Source organism: Zootoca vivipara, chromosome 14 (genome assembly GCF_965207765.1).
Source record: "Zootoca vivipara chromosome 14, rZooViv2.hap1.1, whole genome shotgun sequence".
NCBI classification, from domain to species: Eukaryota; Metazoa; Chordata; class Lepidosauria; order Squamata; family Lacertidae; genus Zootoca; species Zootoca vivipara.
In genome coordinates, this window is record NC_142597.1 from 40,932,772 (window position 1) to 40,955,605 (window position 22,834).

The 22,834-nt window shown below is 47.4% G+C and overlaps 1 protein-coding gene across 1 annotated transcript in view; it reads left to right on the top strand.

Moving 5' to 3' along the window:
* The window catches only part of PPM1D (protein phosphatase, Mg2+/Mn2+ dependent 1D), a 40,720-nt gene that overhangs the window by 4,045 nt on the left and 13,841 nt on the right, over nucleotides 1–22,834 (top strand). Inside the window, exons 2-3 of the mRNA XM_035139684.3 lie at nucleotides 7,082–7,310; nucleotides 14,807–14,931. Of these exons, the coding sequence (XP_034995575.2) occupies nucleotides 7,082–7,310; nucleotides 14,807–14,931 (354 nt within the window). The remainder of the gene's footprint in view (nucleotides 1–7,081; nucleotides 7,311–14,806; nucleotides 14,932–22,834) is intronic.

The window sequence follows — 22,834 nt, forward strand, 5'->3', positions numbered from 1 at the left end:
TATATGTTGGCTTGGGCCTTAGTTCTGTTCCTGCTTGCTTGGTGCCAAATCCTGTTGATCTCTGGGGTCAACACATGAATGGAACCAGACTTCAGAGCTGGGACTTTGTGTGTAGAGGAAGCGTTGACTGGGTCTTGCCTACAAAGTAATTGCACACATCTGTAAATAGGCAGAATCTCATCTTCACGTGGAACTGTTGACATGTGGTTTCATATAACTTTCAGCCAGGGGTGGGCAACCTGTGGTTGCCCAGATGTTTTTGAACTCCAGCTCCCATCATCCTTGAATGTGTTGGCTGGGGCTGATGGCATTAAGCCCATCAATATCCAGAGAGCTGCATGATTGCTTAGAACAGGGGTTCCCAACAAAATTTTCTCGAGGACCCCTCATCGAGCCGCTATTGTGACAAGGACCCCCATTAATTCCTAATCCTAAATCTAATTCCTAATTCCTAATCTAATTTTTCCAGTAAGCTTAACACTGATCTTGGAAGGGTTAGGTTCCAGGGATGCCGGCGATTTAGGTTCAATGGACACTGACAAGATCGGTTCGAGAGTCACTGACTTACTTGCTTGAACATCAAATGCATTATCTTCCTCTTCATCTGTAGGCCTTTGTCGTTTTAACGAACCACTTTTTAACCAACGGTCCATTTTTAACTACGCGAACTGTAGCTTCCGCGAAAAACAACGCTTTGTTTACAAACACTACTGTTTTGCAAAGAGGCAGCGCGCGCCAGGGAGGAGGGAGGGGAATGGAGAAGACAGGGTACCTGCGCAGTAGCGCACAAATGAAGCCGACGCGCGCAAAGCATCTTGGGGAGGTGAGCGTTTAGAATGCGCGCGCTGCCTCTTTGCAAAACAGTAGTGTTTGTGAAGCGCCACCTAACGGCATACAGCAGAACTACTGCCTCTATCTAATTCTAGTTTTGCACTAGACTCTGCTCATGCAGGAAGCGGCCAAAACAAAAAATCTGTTATCATACAAAATATATTTAATATATTTTTTATTCTAATAGCATCTTGCGGACCCCTCTGGCATAGCTCGCGGACCCCTGGGGGTCCCCGGACCACCTGTTGGGAACCACTGGCTTAGAAAGTCAACGGCTTCCTCCTGCCTGACATGGTCAATGAATGCAGAGGCACTGGGGGGTGGTTGACAAGAGTCTATTCAGCTTACCGTATTTTTCCATGCGTTAGACGCCCACATGTATAAGAAAACCCCTATTTTTTGAGCCCCAAATTAAGAAATAATTAATTCCAACATTCCATGTATAAGATGACCCCCCAATTTTAAACTTTAAAAAAAATTGGGGGGGGGAATACAGTCTTATACGGGACGCAGGTGGCGCTGTGGGTTAAACCACTGAGCCTCAGAAGGTTGGTGGTTCGAATCCCTGCGACGGGGTGAGCTCCCGTTGCTCAGTCCCAGCTCCTGCCAACCTAGCAGTTTGAAAGCACATCAAAGTGCAAGTAGATAAATAGGTACCGCTCCAGCGGGAAGGTAAACGGCGTTTCCGTGTGCTGCTCTGGTTCGCCAGTAGCGGCTTTGTCATGCTGGCCACGTGACCTGGAAGCTGTACGCTGGCTCCCTCGGCCAATAACGCGAGATGAGCGCTGCAACCCCAGAGTCGGTCAGGACTGGACCTAATGGTCAGGGTTCCCTTTACCTTTACAGTCTTATACAGTACACGGAAAAATACAGTAACTCTTCAGTTAATTTCCAATATTTTGGATTGCTTGTGATTTTAGTCCTTAGCTCCATTCACCTGCAATCATACTCCAGAGGTGCTCTTCTAAGGCACTCACAAGTTTGTTGTAGTGGCTAGAGGAGGACCCATGAGTCCTGGGTTCAAATCCCCACTCAGCCACAAAGTTTTCACTGGGTGACTTTGGGCCAGTCAGCATCTCTCAGTCTAACCGACCTGGGGGAGTGGGGGAATCACATAAGCTGTCCTGAGCTGTTTGGAGGAAAGGTGAGATATAAGTATAATAATAAAATCCCATTTATTTCAGTGGGACTTATAAATGTGTGTAGCATTGTCACCTTGTACACCCCACCACAATTAACCCCCCTCCCCTTTGCAGGCTTAATTCTGCATTATAGCCGTTTCACTGCTCATTCTGCCTTCTCACTCCCCCCCCCTTATTTGAAATTTGTGGTCATTTATCCACTTCTTTGATCCTGAAATGTAATGGGGTTAGCAGCGTGAAAGCTGGGTAATGTTCCTGAACTTGGATATGTGTGGGAATGAAGAAAAAATTAAGTACAAAACCCAGAATATCCTAATAGCCCGTTTTGTCAGTGTACATCACGAAAAGAAACGTTTGTGCATTCTAAACGCTTTGCAGATCTCTGGGCTCCTATCCATTAATAAAATTGTACCCTTTTCTCCTTACGTCACTTGGGCTGAAATCCTTCCACATGCCTACCTAGAAGTAAGCCCTGTTGAATTCAGTGGGGCTTCCAGGTAAAGTGGGGTTAGCATTTCAGCCTTTGTCTCTCCCTTCCTCTATCCCAAACCCCCTGTAAGCTCTTTGTTAAAACAGGGTATGGTCAAAATTGGTTGCAGCTTGTTGTAGCCAGGAAACAGGCCTGGACTGAATTAGTGACAACAAGGGGCATGTCCGAAATATATATTGCAAATGCCCGGTTCTCATAAAGAATGGAGCGTGGCTGTCAAATTTCAGATTTCCTTCCTTAATTGTTTTGCAGAGCAGAACCGGAGTGTGTTTGTGTGTGCCATTTTAGGGTCTGTTTCTCTTACCCATTTTCCTGGTTTTTCAGGCTACATAAGATAGCACCAGGGCCATATCAGGTTGCTTTCTGTAGCCCCCCCCCCTTCCATGTTATTCTCCCCTCCCCTTCGCCTGGCTGCACGTTTATCCAGAGGCAGCCTCTCCAGGCGCCATTTTAAATTCCCCACAATGCCATGGGGTGCTCTCAGTGTAGTGTTGCACCAGGGAACCATGGGAAAGTAAAATGGCAGCCTTCAATGGCCAATGGCGTATCAAGGTCTTGGGGCACTGCAATCAGGCCACGGAAGAAAGATGGGATATAAATGAGCTGGGCGGGAGGGAACACTGCGTGTTGGGAAGACTGCGGTCATGCTTAGGTTTGCAAGGTGCAGCTGATGAATTGATCAAAATGTTCTCAACTGACTAAAAAGGAGATCCTGATTAATAGTGCAGGACACTTTTCTTTTCTTTTTTTAAAAAAATATTTTTAATGCAGGTCACATTAGGAAAGAGACGTAGCCTCTTGTGTGTGATGGGGTTCGGTCCCCATCTCTCTAAAATCTTGGAGAGCTGCTGCCAGTCAGTGTAGACAATAGATGGGTTAATTAATTAATTCAGTTTTATTCACGGTCACAGACCAGCTCACATACAGAATCAAAAAATCATAAAACTCAATGATGTAGCATTAAAATTTACACGGCAGGGATGGTACACGTGTATATATTACAGCATTTAGAATATGTAAATTAAAACTGGGTCGCTAAGATATAGCCTAAGATTGCCGTTGGGGGCCTTAGTCATTGTGGTGACACCGCTTGTTCCCTGAGTTTTATGGCAGTCGCAGAAAATTTGGCTACTTTTATCGTAATCTCAGGGTCCTTGAGATGGGTTAATGGTCTGAAAAGTATAAGGCATCCCTTTGGCCACTGTGATGCTGGACTTGGTGGGTCTTTGGTCAGATCCACCAAGGCCCTTCTTAGGTTCAACTGCATTGTACAGTACAGCTCCTGTCATTCTTGCCCAAACCCTTATTTTTTTTTATGTGCAGGCATTTTATTTATCAGCATTTCCCTAACTGTTCATTTCCACATTGTATTTGAGCTTTTGCATGATGCCAAAAGCCACTTCTATAGTGCAAGTTTCGTACCCATTTCGAATCTAAAGTGCAAGTTTCGTACCCATTTCCATATTACTTGCAAATGGATTTTTCTTTTCCTGGAAAGAAATAACACTGAAATTAGCACTAAACTTGCATTATATTCCACTAAAAGTCCAAGAAGTAGCTTTTACGTTCTTTGAAAGCTCAAATATAATGCAGAACTGAATAAGAGAAAGGGAATAAGCTTCCATGTGAATGCAGCCTTAGAGTTGGATCTGGAAGAGCTGGACTCAAATCTCCACTTTAACCGTGAACTCACGGGGTGGACCCGGGTGCAGTCACGCTCTCCTTAAATGGACATCTGTCTTGCATGGTTATTGAGGATCTTGCCTTCAGCTGTGTTACCCAGAAGGAAAAGTGGGATGCAGATAATAGCTAAATAAATAAAATGCTTGCAATCATCATCATCACCATCAGGGTTTAGGCAAGACTGATGGGTTGTAAAAGTAAAGGGACCCCTGACCATTAGGTCCAGTCGCAGACGACTCTGGGGTTGCGGCGCTCATCTCACTTTACTGGCCGAGGGAGCCGGCGTACAGCTTCCGGGTCATGTGGCCAGCATGACAAAGCCGCTTCTGGCGAACCAGAGCAGCGCACGGAAACGCCATTTACCTTCCTGCCAGAGCAGTACCTATTTATCTACTTGCACTTTGACGTGCTTTTGAACTGTTAGGTTGGCAGGAGCTGGGACCAAGCAACGGGAGCTCACCCTGTTGCAGGGATTCGAACCGCCGACCTTCTGATCGGCAAGCCCTAGGCTCTGTGGCTTAACCCACAGCGTCACCTGGGTCCCTGACAGGGGGTGTACATTGCTGTTAATTCTGGATCATAAGAACCTAAGAAAAGAGCCCTTGGTGGATTGGACCGAAAGCCCACCAATCCCAGCATCTCAGCGGCCACCCAGTTGCCTGTGTGGAGTCCGCAGGCAGGTCAAGAATGCAACAGCGAATCTGGCCACTTGTGATTCCCAGCAGCTGGGCATTCAGAGCAGATGAACGAGCTGCAAGACAGAGCGAAGGGCTTAAAATCAGTGTCAAGACTCAGGGTTGCTACTAGCAGCTGGGCTTTTGAACCCTGGCTGGCAATTGGCACTTGCTATAGCCAGTTGATGCACTCTTGGCTCTGTTCCCTGGCCAATGGCTCAGGGGTGTAGGGGAGGGACCTGCCTTTGTTCCTCTGAGCGCATTTGGTTCGCAAGGGGGAGGGGGAAAGAGAGAGAGAGAGAGAGAAGGGGCTGCAAAAATCTGCGTGTGTGTAGGGGAGAGGAGAGGTGTCTCGAAAAGTCTTGATTGCCTTTCTGAGTTTAAGCATGCCTTCTGTGTATGCGTGGGCTCAAACAAAAAACGGATTTGACCATGAGCTGACTGTGGTTGTACACAGTACATTGTGCTGCCGTTTCTTTAATCCTCATGGTGCAGTGATATTTGGGGTGTATATGTTGTGTGTCCCCCCCCCCAAAAGGTATCCTCATTGTCTCGGAAGAGTTGGGAAACGTAGGAAGTGGCCTTATATCAAGTCAGAACATTGGTCCATATAGCTCAATATTGTCCACACTGACTGGCTGTAGGGTTTCAGGCAGGGTGTGTGTGTGTCTCACCTAACCCTACGCTGTACCATTGAAAAGAGACCCCCTCCTGAGAGCTGTGAGGAGACACCCCCCCCTGTTCCCCTCCTGGTTTAACAAATAATAATAATTTATTATTTATACCCCGCCCATCTGGCTGGGTTTCCCCAGCCACTCTGGGCGGCTTCCAAAAGAAAAATAAAACACAGTGATCTATTAAACATTAAAAGCCTCTCTAAACAGGGCTGCCTTCAGATGTCTTCTAAAAGTCTGGTAGTTGTCTTTCTCTTTGACATCTGATGGGAGGGCGTTCCACAGGGTGGGTGCCACTACCGAGAAGGACCTCTGTCTAGTTCCCTGCAACTTGGCTTCACGCAATGAGGGAACCGAAAAGGCCCTCGGTGCTGGACCTCAATGTCCGGGCAGAACGATGGAGGTGGAGACGCTCCTTCAGGTATACTGGACCGAGGCCATTTAGGGCTTTAAAGGTCAGCACCAACACTTTGAACTGTGCTCGGAAACGTACTGGGAGCCAATGTAGATCTTTCAAGTTATGTGGTCTCGGCGGCCGCTCCCAGTCACCAGTCTAGCTGCCGCATTCTGGATTATTCCCAGGGAATTATTGGAATGGAAGCTCTGTGAGGGGGACAGGCGTCTCCTAGCAACTCTCAGCACCCCTAACAAACGGCCTTTCCCAGAATTATTTAAGGGTGGCAGAAGCCATCGCTTTTTAAAGTCACATGCTAGTGCTTCTAAGTTGATGGTGTATGTGTGACCTTTGAGTTTGGGAACTGGCCCACTGGATATGGAGAACTGGCCCACTTCCTTGGTTTCGCCTGCTTTTGACTCTGGCCCTGCAGCTTCTGGAAATAAGGGAATGCGGGGTTTATGCTGAGAAACTTCCCCCTTTACTGTATTATTATTATTATTAGTAGTAGTAGTAGTAGTAGTAATAGTAGTAGTAGTATAGTGCCCTTCATCCAAAGGCCACAGCATTAAAATATAAGATAAAACACAAAATACATAATAAAAACCAGAACAAAACAAACCAATTCCCCCCCCCCTAAAAACACACACATTTAAAAGGGTATACAGTATGTTAATCGGCCCAAGGCCTGGTTGAAGAGGAACATTTCCGCCTGGCACCTAAACATACTGTGTTTCTCCGAAAATAAGACACTGTCTTATATTTATTTTTCCTTAAAAAAAACCCCCACAAAAAAAACACTGGCTTATTTTCAGGGGATGTCTTATTTTTTTCTTCCTCCTCCTCCTGCTGCGGCCAGCATTGCTGCTGCGCCTATCACTATGTCTTATTTTTGGGGTATGGCTTATATTCCTTGGATGCTTAAAAATCCTGCTACGGCTTATTTTATGGCTACGTCTTATTTTCGGAGAAACAGGGTATATAATGAAGGCCCCAGGTGAACCTTCTTGCACAGATGAGAAGCCGCTGCAGAAAACTCCCTTTCTTGTGGAGGAGGCACACAAAGAAGGGCCTCAGATAATGACTGTAGGGGAATCAGTATCTGTGGGCCTGGTTTATGCCTGTGCTTTTTTGTTCAGGATGTTGTGCCTAAGTTAAAATCCATTTTCTCATCTCTCTCTCTCTCTTTGCAGCAGAGTGGCCGAAAACCATGACGGGCCTGCCAAGCACGTCCGGGACGACTGCCAGCGTGGTCATCATCCGGGGCTCAAAGATGTACGTGGCTCACGTCGGCGACTCGGGTGTGGTGCTCGGAGTCCAAGACGACCCCAAGGACGACTTCATCCGGGCTGTGGAGGTGACGCAGGATCACAAGCCTGAGCTCCCGAAGGAGAGGCAGCGGATCGAAGGCCTCGGGGGCAGGTAGCCATCTTGTCTTGTCATCTTGTGCTGTGTGACGAAAAAGTTGGTTTTGCTGGACAGGTTGAATCAGGGGTCAGCAAACGTTTGCAGCAGGGGACCGGTCCACTGTCCCTCAGACCTTGTGGGGGGCCAGACTATATATTTTTGGGGGTGGATGAACGAATTCCTATGTCCCACAAATAACCCAGAGCATAGCTGCCAAGTCTCCTGCTGAAAAATGTGGGTTCAGCAGCGGTGCGGCACCGGTAGTCACTTCTACGCATGTCCAGACATGCATAGAAGCGACTTCCGGTGTCACTCTGCCCGATTTCTGGTGCCCAGACATGGGCAGAGCGGCACCCGAAATGGAGCCTTCCTGGCAGGTAAGAAATTGGGATTTCCGGGACTCTTTTCTGTTCGGGATAACAGCAGGAAATGGATTAAAATCTGGGGGTTTGCCGTGAAAAACGGGAGACTTGGAAGCTATGACCCAGAGATGCATTTAAATAAAAGGACACATTCTACTCATGTAAAAAGAGAGAGAGAGCCTTTTTGTCAGTTGCCTCTCACCTGATTCCCCCTTTTTTTAACTGGAGGTGCCAATGGTTATAAATGTTTCCAGATTTTAAATGATGGTAGACTTGGCTAAGGTCGTATAATACAGCAGACTCTGAAAATGTCCCCCCAAATGATAAATCCCATATCAATCTGCCCCTGCTCTGAGATGTGAGTATCTGAAGCTCTTACCTTACAATGCCCAAAATAAGGGGAGGCTTCACTATCATTTCAAAAATTCTCCATTTCCCTCAGCTTCTAAACACTGCTAGCTTTTCAGGGTTTCAAATCGTTTAAGCTTTTTAAAATTGTTTTACCTGGCTTTTTAAAAAAAATGTGTTTTACTTGTGTGAGAGGGAGATGCTGGCTGGCTGTTGAAATGGGCAAACAAACGAAATATTTAAAATCTATATATGAATGTATGACTTTATTAGCTGGATCAGAGCAAAGTGTCCGTCCAGTCCCGTTTCCAGCAGCAGGCTGCCAGATGCTCCTGTGAAATTTGCAGAGAAAGTCATGAAAGCAAATAGCTCCCTTTGGTTGCAAGACCCCGGCATCTGGCGCTGAGCTCTGGTGCAGGAAAAAGCTCCGGCTCCCTGCTAGTCGTAGTCCATAAATCATGAGCCAGCCCTCTGGAGTTCCCCTTTTCATTTTGCTCTCCTGCTGGGGTTGGATGTCATTTTGGCATGGATGCCAACCAATCATGGTGGCAGCTATGGGCAAGAGGCCAACCGAGAAGGGTTCCCATCCCAACCAGAGTTGGAGTAGATTTGCAAGGTTGGTCAAGCTGGCCGCTAACCTTCCCTTCCCCCCGCTGTCTGCAGACACAGTGGTGTGTCTTATAGCTCTTGTGGTGTCTTATAGCTCTTGTCTTCCCAAGCTATTGCCAGCTGGGGTTGATGGGAGTTGTAGTCCACATATGGAGGACACCCCATTGGCTATTGCCGATCTAGTGTCACCCTGGTTGACATCAGCTATGGTTGGAATCCCTGGCAGTCATGGTTTCCATCGCAGCCCGAGTGTGAGGCGCAGTTGCAGACCAACCAGACTTCGAAGTGCAGTTGCAAACATTGGTCAGGCCTAACATTAACTTTCCTCCCTGGCATGTTGGTTTTTCTGTCTGTGTGGTGATTTATTATTTGTACAGGGGAGCATTTAATCATGTCAGCCCACCCCTGCATTCTGAAGCAGTGCAGCAAAGGCAAAGAGTGTGCCATTCTTTACCAGATAAGCTGGTATTAATATTATTTTTATTATTATCCATATCATAGATACGGCAGTAGGGACTTGGTCTGAGATAAGAGCTGGTGGCCAAAGGCCTCTTATTGAAAGTGTTGCTTTCCAGAAGGATACTGACAAGCTGGAACGTGTCCAGAAGAGGGCAACGAAAATGGTCAAAGGCCTGGAAACGATGCCTTATGAGGAACAGCTTAGGGAGCTGGGTATGTTTAGCCTGGAGAAGAGAAGGTTAAGGGGTGATATGATAGCCATGTTCAAATATATAAAAGGATGTCATATAGAGGAGGGAGAAAGGTTGTTTTCTGCTGCTCCAGAGAAGCGGACACGGAACAATGGATTCAAACTACAAGAAAGAAGATTCCACCTCAACATTAGAAAGAACTTCCTGACAGCAAGAGCTGTTCGGCAGTGGAATTTGCTACCAAGGAGTGTGGTGGAGTCTCCTTCTTTGGAGGTCTTTAAGCAGAGGCTTGACAGGCATATGTCAAGAATGCTTTGAAGGTGTTTCCTGCTTGGCAGGGGGTTGGACTGGATGGCCCTTGTGGTGTCTTCCAACTCTACGATTCTATGATTCTATGGTGAGATTTGAAATTGAATTTCTTTTTAACGTGTAGCTCAGTGCTGTGAGGGTTGATCTTAAGAACGCAAGAACAGCCTGCTGGATCAGGCCAGTGATCCATCCAGTCCAGCACCCTGTTCTCATTTGGGGCTACCCAAATGCCTTTGGGGGAAACCCACGAGCAGGACCCGAGTGCAAGACCCTCTTCCCTCCTGTGGTTTCCAGCAAATGATATTCAGAAGCGTTCTTGCCTCTGACTGTGGAGGCAGACAGAGCACAGCCATGTAACCACCAATAGTCCTTTCCTCCAAGAATTTGATCAGCCCTCTTTTAAAGCCATCCAGGTTAGTGGCCATCGCTGCCTCCTGTGGCAGCGAGTTCCACAGTTTAACAACGTGCTGCACAAAGAAGCGCGTTTCCCCCCTGTCAAACCAAGGATTGTTAGTCACGAGGGATGTATTCTACAGAGCCAAAGGCAGTGTTGCCTCTGAAAACGTGTGGCCGGGCGACATCAGCTAGAGAGGACTGTTGCCTTCTTATGGGCTTCCCAAGATGCATCTGGTTGTCTGCTGTGGGGCACAGGATGCTGGAGGGCTAGACTGACCTTCCGTTCCGATCCACCGGGGCTCTTCTTCCCATCCTGCGGTCACGCTGCAGTGTGACGCAAAAGCCCGGAATGTCCTGTGTGCGCCCTCCACCTGCAATCTTTCAGTCCACAGTTGTTGCTGGTGCTGCGCTTGATGATTTTTTCAGCCATCGTAGTATTTTGGGGGGGGGAACCCCGAGAGGAGGGAAGTGTGTGTGTGTGTGTGTGTGTGTGTGTGGCAGGGGGTCCGTCAGCTGCCGTGCCGCTGTTGCAAAACAAAACCTCTGGGGCTTGGAAGTTGGCAGCGCTTCATAGGAGCTGAAGCGTTGCCCTGAGCGATGAAGCATATGGATGGGCACTGTTCCCTCTCCACCCTCCTCTCTCTTTTCAAGTCTCTCTGAAACAGAGATAACCCGAAGGTTTTTTCTCGCTGACATGACCAGCAACGCATCTCTGTGGGGCTCGTTAACCTCCAGTTATTTGAGTGCCGAGCAGGCAGGTGGAGAGGCACATCGGGGTTTTTTTCGCTAGGGTATGCCACATGTTGCAGGATGAGAATCCCCTCCTGTTTCAGGCCTGCTCTGTTGTTGTTGTTGTTGTTGTTGTTTGTTGTTGTTTATATGCCATCCATCTGACTGGGTTGCCCCAGCCACTCTAGGCAGACCCCCCCCCCAAAAAAATTTAAAAACACAAACACTAAAGCCTTTCCTGAACAGGGCGGCCTTCAGATGTCTTTTAAAAATCACATAGCTGTTTATCTGTTTGACATCTGCTGGGAGGGCGTTCCACAGGGCGGGTGCCACTACCGAGAAGGCCCTCTGCCTGGTTCCCTGCAATGTCACTTCTCATAATGAGGGAGCCACCAGAAGGCCCTTGGAGGTGGACCTCAGTGTCTGGGGCTGGAGACGCTCCTTCAGGTAGACAGGGCTGAGGCTGTTTAGGGTTTTAAAGGTCAGCACCAACAGTTTGAATGGAGCTCGGAAACGTACCGGGAGCCAATGGAGTTCTTTTAGGACCGGTGTTATATGGTCCCGGTAGCTGCTCCCAGTCACCAGTCTAGCTCCACGGGGCATAGTTATTGCTCTAAGGTCTTGACCTCTGTTAAAAAGGGGGGGAAAGCATTAGCCACAACAGAGCAGTCAATTTACCAAAACACTCCTCCTTTACAACATCTGTGCTACTGATTCTCAGACTTTGGGATTGTTGAAAATGTATACAGTGGAACCTCGGGTTGCAGATGTAATCCGTGACGGAGGCATGTCCACATCCTGCAGTGTTCGTAACCCACAGTGCCGCGTCTGCTCCGATTTGGTGCTTCTGCGCATGCGCGAGCGGCAAAACCCGGAAGTAACCCTTTCTGGTACTTCTGGGTTTCACACGGTCCACAACCTGAAAATGTGTAACCCGAAGCGTTTGTAAACCAAGGTACCACTGTACAACAAAAAGTTAAATCAATTTGGGTCGTACTAGACCCCAAAAAATTAAGCAATTTGACCTAAAGTCACTTGTGGGGCACTTATTAGTTTCATAGTAGCTCCTCTGGTGTCTCTTCTCCCTCCCACGTAAAATAAGTGTTTCTGATCAGAATTCCAGTTAGCCAGCCGTGCTTTCTTCCAGAATGCTTGAAGCAGTAACAGGCTCAACTGAGTCTTTCCCTGTGTTGGCTTTTCATTGTTCTTTTTTGACTTCCACTAGGCATTTTGTGTGCTAGAGAGCATTGGCCATACTTGGGCTTGGCGGTTTTTTACTTTTGGGTGGGTGGGTGGGGGAAGAATTGCCCCCTTTTAGATTTATTTTGTTGGGAAAGATGGAGGGCACTAGGAGAAGGGGACGACAGAGGATGAGATGGTTGGACAGTGTTCTCGAAGCTACGAACATGAGTTTGACCAAACTGCGGGAGGCAGTGCAAGACAGGAGTGCCTGGCGTGCTATGGTCCATGGGGTCACGAAGAGTCGGACACGACTAAACGACTAAACAACAACAGATTTGTTTTGTATGCTTCCTGGAAACCTTGGGGTTTCACTGAGCACACTGATAACGTCCCTCTTTTAGTTGGCCATGTTTTGGCTACAGCCTTGTCTGCCCTCATCCAACTGTGTTTGCATTTAGGAGACGTGATGTTGAAAGTACAACATCAGAGGTCATTCTGCAGGTAGCTTAATGGCTAATTCTGTCCTCAGTGTTAGTCAGCTACCCAAGAGGGGGTGTTGCTTAGCAACTGGTCAGAGCGGCCTGATATTTACTGAGGTAGCAGGTGCTCTGATCTGATCAGCTGTGTAGTTCTTGCAGGAGTTTTCCCTCTATATGTTTGGTTGAATGTCTCCCTGCTAAATACAAGGCCTGGAAGAAGACAGCCAAAAGCTCTCTGTTCCTTTCTCCTCAAATTATACATTCTTTTTTTGTTTAGGTTCCTCAGTAAAGTGCCATCAGTATTCCTTTTCTCTCTGGAATTTATTTAACTCAGTTTGCTAACACATTTTGGGGGCGGTATTCCATATTATCTGTGACCTTGCAGGTAGCCCCCAGATTGCTGCTTGTAGTTTTGTTGATCCACATCTTAGCAGTTCTGTCTTCCCACTGGGGATACAGCTCCTTCCTGCCACTCTGAAGGATTAATAGCTAACTGACACCTGCTGCTTGGCACCTGTGGTTTGCTTTTTGGCTCCCAAACTGGTCCTGCTGGTTAAGTGCTGGAGAGCAGGTGCTAAAAATTTCAAGGTGCAGCTCTTGTCCCTGACGAACCCTTTGCCAGAGGGTTGGTGATGTCTGCTTCTCCCTTCCTTTCTTCTTACTGTTGCTGGGGAAAATCCTGAGTTACTTGGGTAGTTTTACATACCGTATTTCAGTTTTGGGTTTGTTTTGTTTTTTAAAAAGAGGCTAATGCGAACAGTCTTTGCTCCTGCTTTTGGTCAGAGGCCAAGGCAATTGTCTAGATACAGTGGTACCTCGAGTAACAAACACCTCAGGTTACAAACGCTTCAGGTTACAAACTCCGCTAACCTGGAGGAGTTACCTCGAGTTGAGAACTTTGCCCCAGGATGAGAACGAAATCGTGTGCCGGCGACGCAGCGGCAGCAAGAGGGTCCCCCCCCCCAATTAGCGAAAGCGCGCCTCTAGTTAAGAACAGTTTCAGGTTAAGAACGGACCTCCGGAACGAATTAAGTTCGTAACTAGAGGTGCCACCGTAAATGCCTTTATTATACAGCTTTTGGAGATTGCTGAAGATGCACCTCTGTACCCTGGTTTCTGTAACCCACCCTGGAACCTTAGGGTGAAGGGCAGGCAGTAAAAAGAAAGAGAAAGAAAGAAAGAAAGAAAGAAAGAAAGAAAGAAAGAAAGAAAGAAAGAAAGAAAGAAAGAAAGAAAGAAAAGATTTCCAACACCAGCAATTTGGTCGTGGCAGGTGGTGGCATCTCAGGGCAACAGACCTTCTTCTTCTGCTGCCTTCGTGTCTCTTTCCCCTACCCCAGAAGTGGGGAAAGAAACACATTGGGAGGAGCACCACGAGGACCACCCCTAGGTGGATGGCGTGTGGCGCTAATGGCAAAATGAGGTGTCAAGGGATCCGGAAGCTTTTATAGGGAGTCTGGCCTTGTCACATGATCAGCTGCAGCCTATCGGTGTTAAGAGGTTTCCTCATTGGCCCGATTGGCTTCTTTGTTTTTCCCTCTCTTTCATTTGGCCGTACAGCCAAAAACCCCTCCTGTCACCCCCTCAGCTTCTAGACTTCAAATAGATCTGAGTCAAAGTTTTGCAGTTGAGAACACTATTTTGTCGTTGCTTGAAACTGGACGCATTAGGGGGTGCAGAATTAGTCTTCTGTTTTTCCTCTGCTGCTGTTGGTTTTCCAGTGGCAAGGAGTTCTCTCTCCAGCTTTTGTCTTCCACTTTATTTATTTATTTATTATGTATTTATTATTATCATTTGTTTGTCAACTCAGAACATATTGGGTTGTATCCAGTGATAGTCATATTCAAGGTAGACCCATTGAAATTGATGAGTAAAACTTAGCTTACATCTGCACCAGACATGTAAAGCAGTATTATAACTCCTTAAGCAGTCATGGCTTCCCCCCAAAGAACCTTGGAAACTATAGAGTTTGTTGAGGATGCTGAGAGTTCTTTGGAAAAACCTATCCCCCTCACAGAGCTACAGTTTCCAGAGTTCCCTGGGAAGAGGAATTGATCGATAAATGAGAATTTTAGCTCTGTGAGGGGAATTAGGTTCTCCTAATAATGGACAGTATTGAACCAGATGGGCCAGTACAAGACAGCGTGCCATATATACTTTTAAGGGTGAAATGTCATAAGTAGGGAGAAAAGCACCTCCACAAAGTTTTCGTTGCAAAATGCCGACTGGTGGTTGGAGGGAAAATGGCGAGTGGGGGATGGAATAGGGTGCTTAGCTGGCTAGACCCCTGAGCAGCACAGCTCTGCACTGCAACATTTTATTGCAGCTCCTACTTAGGAAACCAACGATATCATTCGCGCTCCGAAAGTTTTACAGCTTCGTAACTGACTTGCCTTCTCTTTCTTCTCCCCTGTTCCCTCGCTCTGGATTCCTCTCCCTGCCACCAGTGTGATCAATAAATCCGGCGTGAATCGGGTCGTGTGGAAGAGGCCTCGCCTGACCCACAACGGCCCTGTGCGGCGAAGCACAGTTATCGACCAGATTCCTTTCCTGGCGGTGGCTCGGGCTCTAGGTAAGCAAGCGATCGGTGAGGCCGCTGTGGATATATTTTGGGGCAGTGGGGGGCAGCTTGCAGCTTCCCGTCCAATGTAGGCGCTTTTTCCCCATAGGAGAGAAAGGAAACTGTTCACTTAACATGCAGTGGAGGAATAAAATTGGCCTCCCAGATTTCCAGCATTGGAAAGCACAGTTTCATTTCAGGTTCATTTATATCCCACCTTCCTTCCAAGGAGTTCAAGATGGCAAATATCGTTCTCCTCTCCGTTTTATCCTCTCAGCAGCCCTGCATGGTAGGTTAGGCTGAGGGTGAGCGATTGGCCAAAGGTCACCAGTGAGCTTCACTTCTGAGTGGGGATTTGAACTCTGGTCTCCCAGGCCCTCGTCTTAATGCTACAGGTGAAACTTGGAAAATTAGACTGTCGTCGAAAAGTGCATTTATTTCAGTAACGCAACTTAAAAGGTGAAACCAATATATGAGATAGATGCATGACATGCAAAGCAAGATATGTCAAGCCTTTATTTGTTGTAATTGTAATTATTTGTCGTTAGGCGGGTCAATTATAAATGGAAAGTAATTAAGGAAATGTAATAGCGATGTTTATTTTTGTATTGTTGTAACTATTTGTTTTATTACTGTGGAATTTCCAAAAGAACGCATTTGTAAATAATAATAATAATAATAATAATAATAATAATAATAATAATAATAATAATAAGTTGCATTACTGAAATAAATGCACTTTTCGATGATGTTCTAATTTTCCGAGTTTCACCTGTCGTTACACCACAGTGGCTTTCGTAGTTGTAAGTGGATTTTGTATCCTGGTTCTGGGAGGGCCAGCATTCACCGTAACTTTGCTGAGAGACGGTGGATTGTGCTAGTCTGTAAATGATTGCCTTCCTATATCTATGCCTCTGGTTGAGGGAGCTCCTATGACACAAGGGGCACTTTCTTCACTGCCTTTTGTATCTCGGTGGCTTCCAGACTTCTCTCGGGATGCAAAAATCGCTCCTTTTCAATGGCTTTTTTCGGGTAAGAGCAAGTGTAAAAATAACTGCATTTCATTTAGTAATGCAAAGGTATAGTGCTCTGTGAGCCGCCATTTTAGGATTAATAATGGGCACTGTTAGCATTGCTGAAGTATAAAACGGCTTCGGTCCAGTATACCTGAAGGAGCGTCTCCACCCCCATCGTTCTGCCCGGACACTGAGGTCCAGCGCCAAGGGCCTTCTGGCGGTTCCCTCACTGCGAGAAGCAAAGCTATAGGGAACCAGGCAGAGGGCCTTCTCGGTAGTGGCGCCTGCCCTGTGGAACACCCTCCCATCAGAGGTCAGGGAGATAAACAACTACCAGACATTTAGAAAATACCTAAAGGCAGCCTTGCTTAGCGAAGTTTTTAATCTGTGATATTTGATGTATTTTAATGTTTGTTGGAAGCCGCCCGGAGTGGCAGGGGAAGCCCAGGCAGATGGGCGGGGTATACATAATAAATTATTATTATTATTATAAATCAAATGTGAAAGCGCGTCCCACATTGTAGTGGGTCAGAGGTGGGTCTTGGGCAGAGGTCAGCAAACTTTTTCATCAGGGGGCCGGTCCACTGTCCCTCAGACCTTGTGGGGGGCCAGACTATATTTTGGAAAAAAAATATGAACGAATTCCTATGCCCCACAAATAACCCAGAGATGCATTTTAAATAAAAGGACACATTCTACTCATGTAAAAACACCAGGCAGGCCCCACAAATAACTCAGAGATGCATTTTAAATAAAAGGACACATTCTACTCATGTAAAAACACCAGGCAGGCCCCACAAATTACCCAGAGATGCATTTTAAATAAAAGGACACATTCTACTTATGTAAAAACATGCTGATTCCTGGACCGTCTGCGGCCAGATTTAGAAGGTGATTGGGCCGCATCCGGCCCCCGGGCCTTAGTTTGGGGACCCCTGGTCTTGGGTCTGGACCAGCTGAAAACCACCACTTTAGAGGCTCTAAGCACTGAAAATATTGTCCCCTGATATGTAATACAACATTAAAAACCATACTAAACTGTAAAGTAAAAAAAAATAATTACAGTCATACCTCGGTTTAAGTACACTTCGGTTTGAGTACTTTCAGTTTAAGTACAGTACAGTACATCGTGGACCCGTCTGGAATGGATTAATCCACTTTCCATTACTTTCAACGGGAAAGTTCGCTTCAGGTTAAGTATGCTTCAGTTTAAGTACAAACTTCCGGAGCCAATTGTGTACTTAAACCGAGGTACCACTGTAATAGAAAACCCCCCTAGATTGATTGTAATACATAACAGGATCTGATTCCCTCGCATTATTTTGAACTATGTTAGTATCCCTGGTTTTATGTGGAGTTAAGAGAACAAAAAAGTAGGGCAAGTGTGTGTCGAGGAATGTAATGAAGTCTATCAAAGTCCTGATGGACTACTTAGATGCTTAAAAAAAAAAAAATAGTCATCTCAAATGCCAAATTGTTTTATCTTTAAAAATCTCGTTTTTCTTTTGGGTGCCCCGGCCTTTCTGGTGCCCTAAGCATGTGCTTAATCTGCCTCTTGGGTAATCTAGCACAGCGCTTGTGGGGAGGGGTTCCAGCTGCTCACCCCCCCCCCCCCCGAGCTGAGCTTGTTGGCTCAGGTGGCAAACAGGCTCTCGCAGCTTTGGAAAAATGGTCCATGCTCCATTTGAGAGTGGAAAGCTGCCCTGTGTGTCTCTATCCACTATCCTCAAAACTGTTAGGTTGTCAATAATGCTCCAGGCTCTTGGCTGGCGCCGAGTGCTGGCTGCCCTCGTAGGTGCGCCTACCCCAGTAGCTCCTGGAGCAAGGAAGCGTGCTCTGACCTCAAATAACTCCTCTGATCCAGACACGGTCTCGCTTTTCCAATAGTTGGCTCGTTCTGCCAAGTCCTCCTCCAATCACTTTGACTGCTGTGAAGGCACACAACAGGATTTACAGCACGGTATTTCGAAGTGAAGGCTTTTGTGCCCCAGGGAGGTCACTCCAGTGCTGCTAGTGTCGCCGTTTGGCTTCACCCCCGGAGGCACACTCCATTGCCTCTCGAGACAGGTGGATGCCGACAGCAGCCAGCAAAACAAAAAAAGCTTGCGATAAACCAAAAAGCAATTTGTTGCACATCGTGGTAATTACTATTCCAGTACTGTACATCAAGGAAAACACACCCTTTCCCATATAAACTCGTTAGGTTTCTTGACTTGTATCCTTCTGTAATAAGATTCCCCACACACCCCAGCCCTGCCAGGAGATGACAGGGATTCACCCTGGGACCTTATGTATGCAAAGCAGGTGCTCCACCTACTGAGCCGCACAGCCCTCCCCCTCCCTGCTCCATCTCCATTTCTGTACACCACAAAGACACACCTCGGCAAACCCAGCAGTACGGTAAATGTTCACAGGGTGGGGATTTGAAGCCAACTGTCCCCACTTCTAATCCGGCACGGCACCTGCTTTCCTACATATACCATTACAAAAGGAGTGGGGAAACTCAGGCCTAGGGGCCGGATATGGCCCTTCAGGTGCCTCTGTCTGGCCCTCAGGACTTTCCCCAGGTTGCATTCCCTCCCCAGCCTTTTCCCGCACCCTCCTTGGGTGCTTTTCCTGGCAGAAATATGTCTTTGGCATGCATTAATACCCCTCATTTCCTTAATGGGAGAGATTGGCGGCAGGTGACTTTTGCATGGCAAGCGATAGAAACCTCTAACGTTTGCGTAACTGGAATGGAGCTTGCTGTGGTAAGAGTCATATCTTTATCACGAAATTGAGATACAGTTTGCGGGAAGAGATTTCAAAGAAATGGAATGAATTGAATAAATATCTCTTGCTGCAGACTTTTTTTTTTTTTGCCTCCCGCCCAGACCAGCAATAATATGCGGCCCCTGCAAGAGAAAGTGGACCTCGGCCTGCACACTGGATTGCCATGCTCTCCTTGGGCTGCTGCTGTTGTGCAAATGCGAGGCCGAGTGGGTGCTGTGAATTTTCAAAGTGGAGGAGGAGAAGCCTCGGGATACGCTTGATTTCCCATCCCCGCCGCCCTCCGCCCTTCCCTCACAATAGGTTTTGTAGATTATCTTCCTCCTGGGGTTCTCAGAGTAATATTGCAGGCTTGTGTTCATGCCCACAGGAGATCATTTTAATGGAGGACTGTTGAGTGTTTGTGTGCATGGAGAAGCTTGAAAGGAGAGACGAGGCCTCGACTCTGCATGGCCTAGGAACTTCAGAAGCGCGCTCAGCAATTTTTATTTTGTTTTAAAAAAGCCCCCTCCCCCTTTATGTGTGCCAGTTGTAAGGAAATGAAAGCCAGATGGACCTTAGCAGATGGTTAATGTTTTAATTACACACTTCGTCGAGTTAAGTTAACCCCTTCCATCCCCTCTGCATTGCTGTCACGGTTGAGGGATCCATCACACCAGCCCTGTGGATTCTGGTCGCAGCTTCTGGTTCCCAGTTGCTCCACAGCCAAAGTCTCTCTCTCTGTGAATTTCACTGATACCTTTTTGCTTCTTGTGATATCAGCCTTTACTGTGTGTGTCTTCGTCCCGTCGGGGAATGTGAAAGAGGTGTTTAAGATTATGAACTGGGTGGAGAAAGTGCCTAGGGAGCAGAGGTTTGTGTCATGGGACTCAGGTAGCCAAAAGAAAGTCCTCCTTCACATGGTTACACTATGGAACTCACTTCCACAAGAGGCAGTGGCGGCTCCTGGCTTGGACGACTCTAAAAAGGAATTGGGCAAACACACAGAGAATAAGGCTTTTGGCCACAATGGCTGTGTTCCACTGCCAGACATAGTGTGCTTCTGAATAGCACTTTTGAATACCCACACCAGCTTCTGTGCATAGCAAGTAGGATGCTATTGTGCTCAGGTCCTGCTCGCGGCCTTCCCTTTGGGGCATCTGTTTGGCCACTGAGAGCAGCAGGATGTATTGTAGACTTAGATGGGCCTTTGGCCTGATCCATCTGGGATCCATCTTAGATTTAGCGAGGCCTTGGCCACAGCTGCCTGCCTGACACCCACCTTAGCGAGACCCTCCTACAACCAGGCTTCATGAGCAAACGGGATTTTCTGTCTTCCCGCTATCCATATTGCTCACCCTCCCCACCTCCCACTACCCCTGGCGCAAACCTGCAATTTCTTTCCCTCTCACTGGAAGCAAATGTGCTGCAAAGTGTACACAATAACGTAATCGAAAACAGGATGAGTGGTGGCTGTTTCCCCATGTGGGGATTTGGGCCTGCGCTGCTGAATTTACATTGCTGGCTCTCGGGCACATGTGGATCTGTTTACTTTGCCGGAAATATTTCTCTTCTCTTCTCTCTCTCTCTCTCCCTGCAACCCCCCCCCACCCTGTTCCAGCCTCTGCACCCCCAACTAGGGGCCTTTTGGGTTGGGTGTGTGTAACTTCTGCACCTGAATAGATTTCTTTCTCTCTTTCCTGGCCTTTTACAACAAGAAGAGCCGCCTAGCCTGCTGGATCTCCTGAGCTGTGACATTCAGCACTGGCTTCCCATCACTTAGGGACATTGGAATCTGCCCTATATTGAGTCACTTAGTTCAGGGTTGTCTACACTGACTGATGCTGCCCCTCCAAGGTTTTCAGGCAGGGTGCCTTCCCAGCCTTACCTGGGGGTGCTGGGGATTGAATCTGAGACCTCCTGCCCGCAAATATATATTTGCCAAAATGCATTCTTCTCCAAAGAATAAAGATTCCAGTGGCTCATGGTTCTGAATTAAGGTCTGATTGCAAACATCCTCTGAACCCCTGGAAACCCTCGAAAAACCCAGCAGCGCTCCTGGGATTGCATTTGCAAAGGCTTGCTAGACACTTGTTTTCGCACCATTTTTGCACTTTTGGGGTGCTGTTATTGCCTCTTTAAGTGCCACTTCTGAGTTCGCAGCAATGCGTGTATGCATGTGAATCATAGAGTTGGGAGAGACCACAAGGGCCATCCAGTCCAACCCCCTGCCAAGCAGGAAACACCATCAAAGCATTCTTGACATATGCCTGTCAAGCCTCTGCTTAAAGACCTCCAAAGAAGGAGACTCCACCACACTCCTTGGTAGCAAATTCCACTGCTGAACAGCTCTTACTGTCAGGAAGTTCTTCCTAATGTTTAGGTGGAATCTTCTTTCTTGTAGTTTGAATCCATTGCTCCGTGTCCGCTTCTCTGGAGCAGCAGTAGTTGTGCTTGACTCCAACGCGGCTCAGTGGAAAGTTGCCTGCACTATGAAAAGCCTTTAAAAGGCTGTGGCACTGGTAGAGTATCTGTCATATGCACAGAAATTCCCAGGTTCAATCTCCCACATCTCCAGGTAGAGCTGGGAGTTAACCCAGGAGAGCTGCTGCCAGTCAGTGCAGACAGTACTGAGCGAGATGGACCAATGGTCTGGCACAGTATAAGGCAGCTTTCAGGGTCTATTTAAATCAGTCCTTCATTGATTCATGAGTACTGGGATCTTGTTTCATTTTTAGAATAAGTGCTGTAGCTCAGCAGTAGCTCAGGATTCCATTTATTCATTAAAGTGCTAGAATAGAGAGAACTTCCTCCCCACCCCCCCACCCCATCTTTTTGCCTTAGTGAGACTCGAGCGTTTCCAAACCTCCCACTGAAGGCAATTAATCCGACAGTCTCTTGGCTGCCTCCCAGCCATTTTTCCAGATGAGCTCCTTTGCCAGTAAATGGCAGGTGGAGGCTTAATTGCAGGTGGATATGCTTATGAGTCTTCCAGTCGTGCCCCAAAAAACCACTCCTCGACTGGATTGCGTAAACCTCTTATATATTGCTCCCTCTAATAGCGAAGTCGGGTGGCAGAGTGCCAACGGCTGTGCAGCGCTGCTGAAAAAACCAAGAGGGAAGTTATGAGCATGCTTGAAGGAAACCCTGCATTTTGCAGAAGCGCAGAAAAAATAAATAAGAATTAAAACTAAGGGCAACTTCCAGCCCCCCCCCCAAAACAGCCCAATGAGGGCTGAGCATGCTCAATAGCCACCGAATGACGAGTAACAAATTTAGCATGTCAGGTCTAGCTGTCTCATTGCCCCTCTACCTCTTTGCGTGGAAAAGTTGGTGTAAAGGTTTAGCCCTGCCCAGACTTGCAACATGGGGCGTCCTTAGAGGATGCCCCCCCCAAGATCGCTGCACAGTCTGAAACCCTGCGGAGGCTTTGATCCTGACATACCCCCTTTAGGACTTATTTCAAGAAGAGGCAGAAAGCCATACTGGAGCTTAGGAGCTGCTGGCAAAGTGTCTGCCTAGGTCAGCAGGAGTACACAAAAGCTCAAGCCCAGATCAGGGCCTCACTGAGAGCCAGGAGCGGGGGGTGGGGGGTGGGAATCTGTAGCCATTGGATGTTGTCAGGCTTGGGTTCTGCTTGTGGACTCCTGGTGGATTTCTAGCTGGCCGCTGTGAGAGTAGGCTGCTGAGCTCGACGAGCCTTTTGGTCACATTCACACCATGCATTTGAAGCATTATGATACCACTTGAAACAGCCATGGCTTCCCCCAAAGAATTATGGGAACTTTTGTTTGTTAGGGGTGCTGGGAGTTCATGGGAGGCATCCTGTTCTCCTCTCATAATTCTCCGATTCTCAGAATGGTTTCTGTCAATCTCTCTTCACAGGGAACTCTGGAAATTGTTGCTTTGTGCGGCAAACAGGGGGTTCTCCTAACAACTCTCAGCACCAGTTCCCAGAATCCTTTGGGGGGAAGCCATGCCTGTTCTGAGTGGTATCATAATGCTTTAAATGTATGATGTGACTGTGGCCTTCGTCTGATTCTTTTTATAAAGAACTAGCTGTCCCGGCCACGCGTTGCTGTGGCTCATCCCTGTGACTGCCCCCACCCTGTTCCGACCCATGACCTATTCTGCCCCCTCCTCCCCCCACC